At 40.0% G+C, this 12,519-nt stretch overlaps 1 protein-coding gene across 1 annotated transcript; it reads right to left on the reverse strand.

Moving 5' to 3' along the window:
- Positions 1-767: 767 nt before the first annotated feature.
- On the reverse strand, positions 768-12,203 carry ctdnep1a (CTD nuclear envelope phosphatase 1a). The gene is made up of 8 exons (XM_004571189.6): positions 11,459-12,203; positions 8,347-8,413; positions 5,166-5,284; positions 4,995-5,066; positions 4,636-4,752; positions 4,401-4,512; positions 3,562-3,646; positions 768-2,183 (listed from the first exon to the last, which is right to left on the reverse strand). The coding sequence occupies exons 1-8, from the start codon at positions 11,561-11,563 to the stop codon at positions 2,123-2,125; spliced, it is 738 nt and encodes a 245-aa protein (XP_004571246.1). The 5' UTR covers positions 11,564-12,203; the 3' UTR covers positions 768-2,122.
- Positions 12,204-12,519: the final 316 nt, after the last annotated feature.

A 12,519-nucleotide genomic window follows, 5' to 3' on the forward strand; every position in this document is an offset into this window, starting at 1 on the left:
TAGAAATCACATTCTGAAGTCTTCAGCTTGGGACAAAAAAACATTCACACATCATCACACGCACAGCTATGGCTGGCTAGCAGATGTGCAACCAGATCAGGGCTTATAGTAGAGGACTATTGCACTGCATGCTTGATACACTAACAGTAAGAAAAACGTCGATACTTTTCACTGACAGTCATTCATTTGCAAAACAGTCACAAAACAGTACAAAACACTACCTGCTGATTAAGATTATGCAACATGATTGAGATGGTCAGCAGTTCTCCCAAACGGACTTCATGTGAGGATGTTTTATCATCAAGTAGAGATGCGTATAAAAATAGAAACGAGAAAACTAATTTGCATACTTTGTCTTAAAATTACACTTTTCTTCACAATTAAAACAAATAAACGTACACATAAAAACTTAGAAGCGATTATGGCCTGCAGCAGTGCTTAAACGCACAGCTTACATGAACAAGAACAGCTTCTGTTTTTTGTCTCAAGTTCAAGCTGTAGATAAAATAAACAACAAAGATGGGACAGAAAGCCATTGTCTAGAGCTTTGGGGACAAAGGTTATTCCAGTTTGAAAAAGCCTTTATCAAAACAAAGTTAGTCTGAGATCAGTGCAGTTCCCCGTTACACCACATGGTGGCAGCAGATGATTAACCAAAGTGTTCCTCTCACAGAAACTGAACTCCAGTGAAGTTAGAGCTGCAAAATGTTAGGGCTCAAACATGAAGGGTGTTACTCGCAGTAAAAGAAAACAAGCTGAATTGTAACTGGTCGATACTGACAAGTGTTTTATTAGTAACACAGACCTGGAGACAGAGCCAATAAGAAGCCGCTGTGAGCCTTGACAAGACTGACATTGTTCAGAAGGCATTTAAAGATGGAGCGTCTAATAGTTGAACCGATACAATAAAAAGGGGAATGGGTAAAAAAATAAAATAATAATAATAAAATAAAAAAAATGCAAAGGGGTGGGAAGGCTGCAAGTTTGAATCAACTAACAAACAAACTGCAAAAAAAACAAAACAAAAAAACAAAAAAACAAAACAAAACAGGAGATTAAGTGCAATTCTTATTAAATGAAACCAGGATGGCATCAAATAGTTTTTTAAAAATGAGGCGAAGAAATTGTTGTGGTATTCAGAAGTCATATTAGCAGATATCATGGTAACAGAGAAACAATCAGATATGGAAAGGCGGAACGGCAGTCCGTGTATCATTACAAGCCATTCTTTTCTTTTTTTTCCTCACAACTTTAAAGTGTTTATCAGAGTCCCATGAAGAAGTTTGGGAGAAACAGTTGTTGGTTATGGCTGAGGGAAAAAGAAAAAGAGAAAAAAAAAAAAACAAAGAAAAGAAACTTCGACTTCTTGGCTATTTGTCCAGAAAAAAAAATGCCTGTGGGTGGTATGTTGCAAGCAAGGGTCCATCAGTTACATCATTTAAATTGATCCAATCTTGCTGTGGGAGAAAAAAATAGAAAGTACCCTGGGAATTCGCCGCTTGGGGTATGATGGTGATCTTAAAAAAAATAAATAAATAAAAAAAAAAAAAAAAAAAAGGGGGGGGGGGGGGGGGGTAGTTTTCTATTTTCCCCTACTCAGTTGCTCCAAGAGGTTAAGACAGTAAACTGATGAGTTTGCTGAAGTGCAGTATGTTGTGATGACGAAGAAGAGAGAGAGGAAAAAAAAAAAAAGTCTTTGTTGCATCGCCGATCCTCCTCGATCTCCCAACTTTATCTTCAAATTTTTTTAAAAAGGACTAATGAAGTCAGCAAGCGTACTCCGACTCCATACACACACAGTCAGTATCAGGAGCGATAAGGCAGAGAGGCTCCTCTTTGTTTTGGAGAAGAAAAAAAAAAAAGTACAAATAAAGAACCAAGAGAAAAAAACAACAACGAAAAAAAAAAAGAAAAAAAAAAAAAAAAAAAAGCTGGCTCCCCCTCCCTCCCCAGTAGTTCGTGGGTTCTGTTGATCCCATATTGTTCATCCTGTGTGAGGCGGTCACCTCAGGAGGGGCTCGGAGAGGGCTGGTGGGTCGTCTACGTGGGAATGGAGGGCAGGGTGGAAGCCAGCAGAGAGAAGAGGCTGGTCAACAAGCCCGATCCCTCTCAATTCAGCCAATCACCAGAGCCGGTGCTGGTGGAGGTTTCGACTGAGGACGGAGCGGACATCAGCAGTGAACCTATGACAAACAGGAGGACATTTCAGTGTACTTGCTGCCATCGTAGCAGGGAAACCAATGCATGTTTAACACTTAGGACAAAAAAGCTCATTTGTTTGAGTAAGATCAAAAGATCAGCCATGTTCACGCTGGCAAGTATTCAAAGTATTCCCATTGCTTCAATGCAACACATTAGCTCTCCTTTTCAAGAATTCAGTTATTTATTTACATTTCAGTTACCGTATTTACTGTGTAAATCTTAAATTCTGCTGTTCCTTTGATGTGACCAGAGAGAAGGATGCCACACAAATTCTCAATTTTTCTGTCTCCTTTTAACTTTTTGGCATGAAGCTGCCAAAAAGTTAAAAGTACATCCAGTCCTATACTTCTGTCAGCGTGTCTGCTAAGTCAGGGAACGTGACGGCAAAGGTGATTGCTTTTATTCTGTGGAAGTATTCTTTGTGCAGCGGTAAAACAGGAGCAAAACCTCTGAAACTACAGCCAGTGACTTTTTGGTTCAGTCAATGATGCCAGCCAAAAGGAAACTGATGAGCCTGCTGCTGGTGTGTTTTGAGGAAAAGATGCTACCAATATCACACGCTGTGCAGAGGTAATGCCAGTGCACTAGAGAGGTAAACATGCAGAAGCTTACACACCCCATGGTCATATACCCAACATATACAAGCTAACTGCAAACCTGTGTTTCCTTTTCTCAGTAGATTACTTTTTCATATCAGTAATTATGTAATGTAACAAGTTACTTTTAACAGTAGCTTAATCCAACAATGGATAAATCAACCTGGTGTTAAAAATAACGCCTGACATACACATCCGAAAATCAATGATAAACACTCAGCATCTCCTTTGTTTACCTCATACATTACACACTGTGCAGGTTTGCCGTTAATTCAATTCTATTTTATTTATATAGCGCCAAATCACAACAACAGTCGCCTCAAGGCGCTTTATATGTTAGCCTTAGCTTTTCGTAGGAAACTTCATCCAGATGCTTGTCACTCTTCTGAATGAATTCACATGAGATTTCTTGTCTCACACTGAATAAAAACAGCCTTTTAAAGCAACTGAACTACTTCTAAGAGGAACTGCAGACAAAATGCATGAAACATTTTTTTTGTTGCTGAAACATGACGGGCGACTTATAAAGAGAAAGCAAGTAAAGCCACCAAAATAAAGAGATGATACTTTGAGTCCTTGTGGTCATATGAGGATTTAGTCTGGTGTTAACACACTGACAGCTTGTGAGCTTTTTGCTTTACATGTCTTAAACAACTCATTTAGAATGAGGAAGTATGCAAATAACCTTACAACAAAGTAAGCCATGCAAGCCAGTGTCTGCGTTATCCCTTTGCTTTCATGCAAGCTTTATTATGCATTTTACCTTAGTGCATCCAGCATAGGCAGCAAGTTAAGAAGTGCTGTGTCACTAGGGTCGCTGAACCAGGACTTGATGGGTATTGCATTGTCTGGAGGGCAGAAAACAGCCAGTCAGTTGTGTCAGAAAAATGGACATGGTAGTGATTTTGTGCTGCTTTTCTGAAGAAGCCACAGAGTGTTCAAGGAGCTTCGCACTTAATGTACTGCAACAGCATTTTACAACACAGGCCCTGAAGTGAAAACACCTTCGCTTATGTCCTTGTCACAAAGTTCAATTCTACCAAGACAAAGATTTGATTTAATTGATCTGTTAAACATGACCGAAAACAAGCAGCCCAATATATAACTCAACTCGTTAGCAGGTATCGTACCATTTCTCATTTATGTGTGTGTACTTACAGTGAGGGGAAAATTCAAATAATCCAGTGACCTTATGTATAATTAATACGTGTGAACCAAAAGCTTCAAACTACTCAAATGCTCCACTTCTGACAGTCAGTGAGAGGAACTATAACTAATATGGTCGTGTCATGCCCACAGCTCTAGCTGTGAGCACAACAGCCACAATCTTCTGCTGCTCACATGCAAAGGTGCTCTATGTGACCAAAATAACGTAGCTTCAAAGCATCCAAATAGAAAAACTTGCATCTATACTCTAAACCATTTCTTTCTTTGAGCTTGACAGGTCTAAGACGTACAAAACAAAGGCAGAAATTGTATTTATTGCACTGTAAATACATTAAACAACTTCTAATTAAACTTCATATAGACGTAACTAATGTGATGTCACTCGTGGTTTCTGAGATCTTGTTTTTGAAGCCCATTTACACTTTGAAATCTTACCTGGATGGCTTCGATAAGCACCAGGCGAGTTGTCCAGGATAACAATACTAGACAGGTCATCGTGTACTACAGACAAGTCTTTAATATAACTACCTAGATCCAATGTACAGTGCTGGGAAAAGAAAGAAAAAGAATTAAATATAATCATCTACACCAACAAAAGTCAGAGTGAAAGCAGAAACTCGATCAATATTAGGTTTAACACAGGCTGTCAGAAGACAGCGTAGAGCAGTACCTGTCTGTAGTATCTTCGTTTCAGAATGTTCCTGTTGTTATCCAGTTTGTCTGCCACTGCCGAGCCGTAGATCTCCATACTGGCTGTGAAAACCACTAGCTCATACCACTGGCTCACCTATATACACAAGAACATAACAGTCTATGTTCACAAATTACCATCAGTGTTCAGCAAGTCACAAAGGGTCAATACAAAAAATAAATACACTTTTATGAGTGTGAGTGTGCAGTACAATGGAGATTAATGACAAGGATGACAGGCAGGATTTAAAGGAGTGACGATGTTTGTGATTTACTGCTTGTTACCGTAGCCACACACACACATACACACTCACACACGGTTGTTTGAATAACACTCACCACTTCTAAAAAGAAGTCAACATGTGGCCTTTTATGTACGAAGAACCTGACTGGGTGCTTATCAATGACGACCTGTAAGGAAAGGGGAAACGGGTGGAACCAGCTCATTTAGGCAGAAATGGTATTTAAACTGGGAGTAACTCATGCTCATATATGGTTGGCCGCCCGTACTTTGAGGATGAAGTCCGGCGGTGTGCCAGGTCTCACTGTGGGCCTCAGGACGCCGTCATGATGAGAGTGGATCAGGGTCTCATCTAGGTCCAGAACCAGAATCTTCCTCTTTACTGCATCTGCATTCATTTAATAACATCAAGCTTCATTTAGCACATCTACACAAACAAAATTATTAAGAGAAATTAGGCTATGTGAAAAATCATGCACTTCAGTACAACATGTCGGTGTCAACAAGCAGGTTTCTCTTTTACTTCTAACATGTCAAATAGGGCTGCCACGATTAGTCGACTAGTCACGATTACGTCGACTACCAAAATAGTCGACGACTGATTTAATAGTCGACGCGTCGTTTGAAGCTTTGTAAGATCCCAAAAGACGCAGGAATAAGTAGTAGGATTTAAGAGTGTAATAACGGACTGAAACAGAAGATGGCAGCACTGCATGTACAAGGATGCCAGCTGCCGTTAAACCCCGAAGAAGAAGAAGCTGTGTCCCAGAATTCATAGCTCAGTTTCCAACAATGGCGGCAGCTAGTTAGTTTTAATATTACTCTTATTATTCTTTCTGGGTCACAAAATAAACGTTTAACATATTTGCAGGCGAGAATGTAGCTGTGCAAACCTCAAATATCGGCTCAGTTTATCAGGACACCACATATTTTCAAAAGCGCTCCGACGTTTTCGGAGACGTCTGTTACCCACTAGCTCGATAGCTAGCCAGGGGCTAGGCTCACTGGAGCCCGTGAGAACACCGGACTCCCAGCTAATTGTTTTCAAACCCACCGCCGTCTTTCGCTACTCAGGTTAAACATATATAAGTCACTTAGATAACTTAAAAATGTTATTGTTTGGTTTTTTTCAGTATTTTATTTGTTCCTGAGTAAATCGGTTTGGCTGAGATTAAAGTTATAGTTTTTACACAGCTGAATAAACGTCAAGCAGACAACTGATTATCAGAAGTGTGAGATGCTCGAGAATATACTCCGGTGTCCTGTTATATTTTAGATAGCAAGGAGTTTATTAAACTTCACCGAAACAATCTGCAAATTTCATTTAAATTTAATAAACTATCATCTTGTCTTTATTTTTAGTTAGCACAGACCTTAAACACTTAAAGCTGTAAGCTAATGATAGTTATATAAGAGCAGATGCTGCTGGTACAATAAGCTGTGTTTTACATCCAATGGATGATGATCTGATTAGTTGACTAATCGCAAAAATAATCGGTGACTAGTCGACTATCAAAATAATCATTTGTGGCAGCCCTATTGTAAACAAGGAACTGCTTATTTTAAGTCTTGACCCAAAAAAGGCAAGCCATTTTATTTTTTCCAGAGTATTTAGACTGCACAGCGAAAGGACAAACCTTTACAAAGTCATCATCAGTTTTGGTGTTGTTAACTTCCTCAGTCTTTTTTCAGTTTTAATTTTTAGAACAGAGTGTACCACCATGTGTAAAGATCTTTTTATTATTATTTACTGACTCTGATTGATGCACTTAAATGGTATGCAAATAAACAAAAGGAAACCCATTATGTGAGTTTCCTCTATGCCTGGTGAGGATATAATGTACTCCACTTTAATTCAAAGTCAACAAGAAATGATGGGCTGAGTAAGACTTGTTTATGAAAAGTATCTTATAACAATATTATAACACATCCTCTTTTATAATTAATAGTGGAAATTAAAGCCCTGACACCCAGGTGCCTTCATTTTTTCCCCTCATCTCTTTGCAATCCCTGACTTGATGAGTTTCCTAATGTGTTTCCAGCCAATTCCAGTTACTTTTTCAGTAGACTCATTTATTCCCCCAAAGACACTCCAGCTGATTCCAGTTAAGCGCTTCGAGGACTGGGTAACCGTTTTAACCTTTGAAGCTGACCTTATTCGAATGCACAGATTTGGCAACCACACTGCCGCTTTACTTCTAGCAGAAATACCCACCATCTGCAGCTAAGTTAATGTACACTTATTCACTAGAGACTGGACCTGGATGTGCTGGTGACGTCAGCGGAATGAGTGAGAGGCAAGTAAAGTAGACTGAAATACAATCCTTCCTCTAAGTCAAGAGTGTGCTGTTGAATGAGCTCTCAGCTGACAGAAGGGAAGTTCATTCAGAGCACACAAACCAAACCAGTCAGTGCCTGAGCAAGTGGTGTGGCCCAGCCTGTAACATTTACATATCCTATCCTTTAATTCAAAGCAGAAAGTCTGTCTTTTTGTTTTGTTTTGTTTTAATCAAAGATAACATTGCATTATGTGGATGCTCACACGTTGATACTGTTATAATTGTTAAGTTTGTCGGTTGGTGTTGGTATATACAGCTAGTGTGCATCTACACATTAGGCATTCACAACTTTAGCACTGCTGTCACACATCTTGAGGATATCTATGGTCTATATACTAATCCTTCATCACTAAAGACTCTGCGTGCAATGCAGTTTATAATGTCAAAGACTATTTACATTATGCAGTGTTGACATTGCTGTTAACACCAGTTATCTCACTCATGACTGTATCAGTTCGCTTCACTGGAAAATATTCAGTCGACATTTACAGCTCTGCAAAAAAAACAACATTTGTTTTATGTTTACAATTGTTCTTTTTTTTTTACTTTAAAAACCAAATAAAGTCATCTAATTGAAATGCTGCAGTGCCAATATACAGCCAAATACCTTTTGTGCAAAACCACACTCTGTTGTTAAGCTGTTAGTTGGTTAAACAGCGCAAAACAACAGACCTATGCAGCAAAACAGGTTTATGAAAACAATTGACAAAAAGAATACAGCTGTGCATGAACCCATTTAATGCAACTTAATATTTGTATCTATAAAAGAAGGTCATGGGAAAAAAAAAGTATCTAAAAGCTAGTGTGATTTTCCTTATGGGGAGAAGCCAGTCAGTTTGACATAGTGGCCATTTAGTCTTTACTTAAAGGTGAACATGAGGGGGATAGTTTCCAAACTGTGCATCTGTTCCAGAAAAAGTCCCAGTCAGCACAATCACTTCTTACTTGACAAACTTGTTTATCACCTTCTTCTGTCCACATTACAAAGATGCTTTTATGGTTCCTTCATTTTGTGGCCAACACACCGATGTGCCTTAGCGAAAGCATCTTTAAGACTTAGCAAGATAAGCTTTTATACAGAGAAATACCATGAAAACAACAGTGTACTCACTGAGCCTGTTTCTGGAGATGGGGGACAGGGGCAAAGTGTCGTATCGCACCGTCTGATACTGGATTATCTGCAAATGAACACAGGGAATCAAAAAGCGAATTCTCAATAGAAAGAGCACATACTGTAGCATGCACTAAACACTTAAACGATGACTTAAATATACCACGACCAGAGCTTAAACTGTGATATATTTGACAATACCATACATACCAAGTACACAGAAGCCTCAAACCCCTATTTACAATCGCTCTGCCCTCAAAGAACTTTTCATGTGATTTTACAGAAGAGGAAATGTTTCATCTTTTAGGAATCTTTCAGGGTATAACAGTAAAAACGGAAAACTAATTGTGCTTTGGGGTGATAAGAGATTTTACCAGGATCTGAAATTTTTATTTTTCAGCTGCTTAAGATAAAGCATTCTTAGGAAACCAGATAAAGTAAGGGGACAGAGGAGGGCACCACACTGAAATAACGAAGTGGCTTGCGTCCAACCCATAGCGCTTCCTCTGCTGTGATCCAAATGACTACAGCGAGGATCCTTCCCAGTGCCGCTCTTGCCCAGGGGCTCTGCACTTTTCTTCACAGGGCTATTTTTATCCCCCCCAGCTGTCGGTGGGTGTCAGCGTTGCATGGGGCACACACAGAAAGGGAGACTCACAGGGTGACTTTGACTGAGCTGCTTGGTACCTGCCTTAGACAGGACCTCCCTCTATGCCCCCCCCCCCCGCGCTTGCCTGGCAGGGCAAGCCTGGGAGAAGCCTACTGTTGGAAGCAGCTGCTGGGTACCACGGGGGAAATCTCACCCCCGACTCAGCTCTCTGTATCTTTAAAAACATCCATCTGAAAACCTGGCACGCACACGTCCTGTGCCTCCAAACTAAGGCAACAATAAACAATAAAATGTGGACTATTTTTATTTGTTTTTCCTGCCCATCATCTAAAAAAAAAAAAAGATTAAATTTTACATCAACATGTGCAGGGCTTTTTCCTGGTTTAAAACTGGTCTATGGGGGGGTGTGACTGTACACCCAGACAAAAGTGCCCTGCATAGATATATCTTAAATGACAGATGCCTGCCTATTGTCTCATTATTTCTAACCATTAGACAAACAAAATTCTTTTAGTTACTAAATTAAACTCTTATTCAACAAAGATTACTTCACAGTCCTGATGTTTCCCCTTAGGGATGAATCAAAACCTCGTGGTGGGTGCCCAAATCTTTCAAACGCAGGAAAAACCCTCATGTAGCAGCGGGCCTCTGTTTCCTTTAACCAGAACACTCAGGACATAATTAATGACTAGAAATGGACGATGGCAGCAACTAACATTTTTTTCCCCTTAATTAATTTGTAAAACAATTTAATTAATTGGTTCGTGTTCGTTTCAGAGCTGAAGACAACATATTCAGGCTGCTTGTTTTGGATTAATAAAGACATTAATTTAACCATTAGATCTGCAGAAAGAAGATACAGTGGATGATTTGGAGCAACGCTGCTTTAAAAAAAGTATATTATTCATTAATTAGTTAGGAAAACCATTGCAGATTTATTCTTAATCAGCTAATCAGTGAAGTACAAATATCAGCTATGTAAGCTGGTAGTTATTTTTTGCTTAGCCAATTGTTGCATGCAGAATGATAAACACAACGATTATGTAACACTGATGTGGGTAAGATTAATAACCAACCACCTCGTCATTTGTTGACATGGGATAGCGTGCCTGGGATTATGACCGGTTCCTAAAATACATAATCCAATTAATCTTATCTTCATTTAGATCTACGTATTGTGGATAAACAAGAGGTTATTATTAAGTGTAGAAAACTGGTTATCCCAGTTGTGAGAACATATATACACACACACTTCCCTCTAAACAGCCCCAACCCTAACCCCGCCATATCAGCATAATAGATGCCCTGCACTTGGATCATCATGACAAATTTCCAGTGCATCACAGACCATGCACAAGAGAGCTAAACTGCGAGAGAGAACGAGAGAAACAGAGGCAGAGAGAGGGAGAACAGTGCACTCTCTGTGCTGACTTAATCCCTCTCACTTCAGCCACAACATGGACTGAACTATTCACACTCAGGGCCTGAGGTGTTACTGCCACACAATCAACTACAGACAAACCTCTAAACAGCAAGATGATTACAACACACGAGGCAGTCCTCCAAGCTTTGTTGGTTTGATATGGCGCTTGAGCCGAAGTCCACTCATGTTACACCACATATGCACATCTATTAACGACACCACGACACCTGCGCATATGTCTAAGTTACAAACCGGTGGCTTATGTCACCTTAAATGCCATGTTTATTGTGGAGGCATTTCTGAGCGATTGAAGGTGACCTGCATGCTTAATGCACTTTAAATTTAGGGTTTGGCTGTAGCAGTTTTCACTGAGCACTGCAGCCGGATAAAGCAGTCCTGCAATTAAAAAAAGACAAACAAAAAAACGACACAGTTTTGAGGTTTGACCAATCATTCATAAATGAATCTGCAACAGTTTTGATAACTTATCATGCAATACATGTGGGGGGGAGGGGGGGGGCTAATTATCGAAAGGTTTTAGATTTAGAAACATTTTGACATTTCTTTTTAAAAATTTAACTAGCCTTTTAGGTTTTAGACCATTTAAAGACTTGTGACCATAACCTAAAGAGATTTGACAAGTACCAATTTAAAATGAGATAATTAGTGGAACTTCTAAATAATTAATTAAAGCAGTCATGAGGATATTTTGGCGCACTTGACTCACTGACTCATTATATACTTCATTTGCGGGAATCTGTCTGATGCTTTACAATAAAGGTTCAATTTACTGTTTTAACTAAAAGAAAACTTAATTGTGGAAAAAATAGTTGTTATAAATAATTAAGCAATACTTTTTGATAACTAACTGGGAGGCTGAGGCTTCTGACATGTAAAAAACTGTCATAATATTATGACATCTCAGGTGGAGAGCGCCAGTAATTTGGCTCTCTGAAAACCAACCAAGCTTTTCATCAGGTGGGTTTCATTTAAAACTAAAACATTCAGGCACACTGGGGTCATGGCAGAGTAAAGACTTGCACGGAAAAGTGTCACACATTATTCAAAGCCCCTCTCACCGTTCGTAGGTGCTTCCTGAGGATGTACATGATGAAGCCCCATATTCTGGACGTAACGCCGAGAAAAGTGCGGATGCCAAGTAAACACTGCCGGGTCTTCAGCATGTTAATAACTAGGCAACGCGGTTTTCACCCAAGTTGCTGGGAAGGGGTAATTACTGAAAGGACTTGCTTACCACAGAGTCAAAATTCTGGTGTTTAGCCACAGCCGCCAAACTAGCAACTCTTAATTATTGGAGAGGCCAAGCAAACGTGTGAGTACCTCGCTCTGCACAATTGCGGCACAATTAGCATCAAACAGGGTAACTTCGCATTGTAACGGTGACAAGCAAACGATGAGGTGGTCGAAGAAAAAGCCGGAGAACGACGACTGCTGCTGTGTGGACCTTAGCACGCAGCTCGTTGACAAGCTAGCTCAGGAGCTAGCTGTATGTATACCAACTACCGTTAGCTCGTAGCCACCGAGCTACCGCTAGCTCGACAGGGTGACCACCTTGAACCTTGGAGAAAAATAGACCACAAAAAAGCTGTGGGGTCCTTTCTTGACAGGCACCACTTCAACGCGACTTGAGTCTGTGCGGCTTCCGAATGGAGACAGTGTTGCAAAAGTTCCCCAAAGACTAACCGGGCCGGTTAAAATCAGTTTGTAGTCCAGTGGAAATCCGGAATGAAACTGCGAGCCGCCATCGCCGCCTTGCCGTCACTTCCGCGACCAGCTTGGTTGCGCGCAGCACGTCCACGTGGAAAGAAAACAAACCTACGAGGACGAGCATGTCAGCTAAAACCTTCAAATTAACACCTTTTAGTTTGCTCTTTAGCTCTTCAGCTGTACTCTTACATAAATACTTATGGGGAGTTTTACGTAAACATAACTCTTGCTGAGAAAGCCGTGTGACTTGGTGGTAATGGACGGGCCTGTATATTTTTAAGAGGAAATGTAATGATTTATTGGAGCATTGTGTATCTTGTATAACGACAATATCAAACCAAACTGAAATGAATGTGACTGTATTTGACAGCTGTCAGTAAATCACGGACTTGGTAATTGTAATTCAATGCTA

The sequence above is a fragment of the Maylandia zebra genome, linkage group LG3 (assembly GCF_041146795.1).
Source record: "Maylandia zebra isolate NMK-2024a linkage group LG3, Mzebra_GT3a, whole genome shotgun sequence".
Taxonomy (NCBI): domain Eukaryota; kingdom Metazoa; phylum Chordata; class Actinopteri; order Cichliformes; family Cichlidae; genus Maylandia; species Maylandia zebra.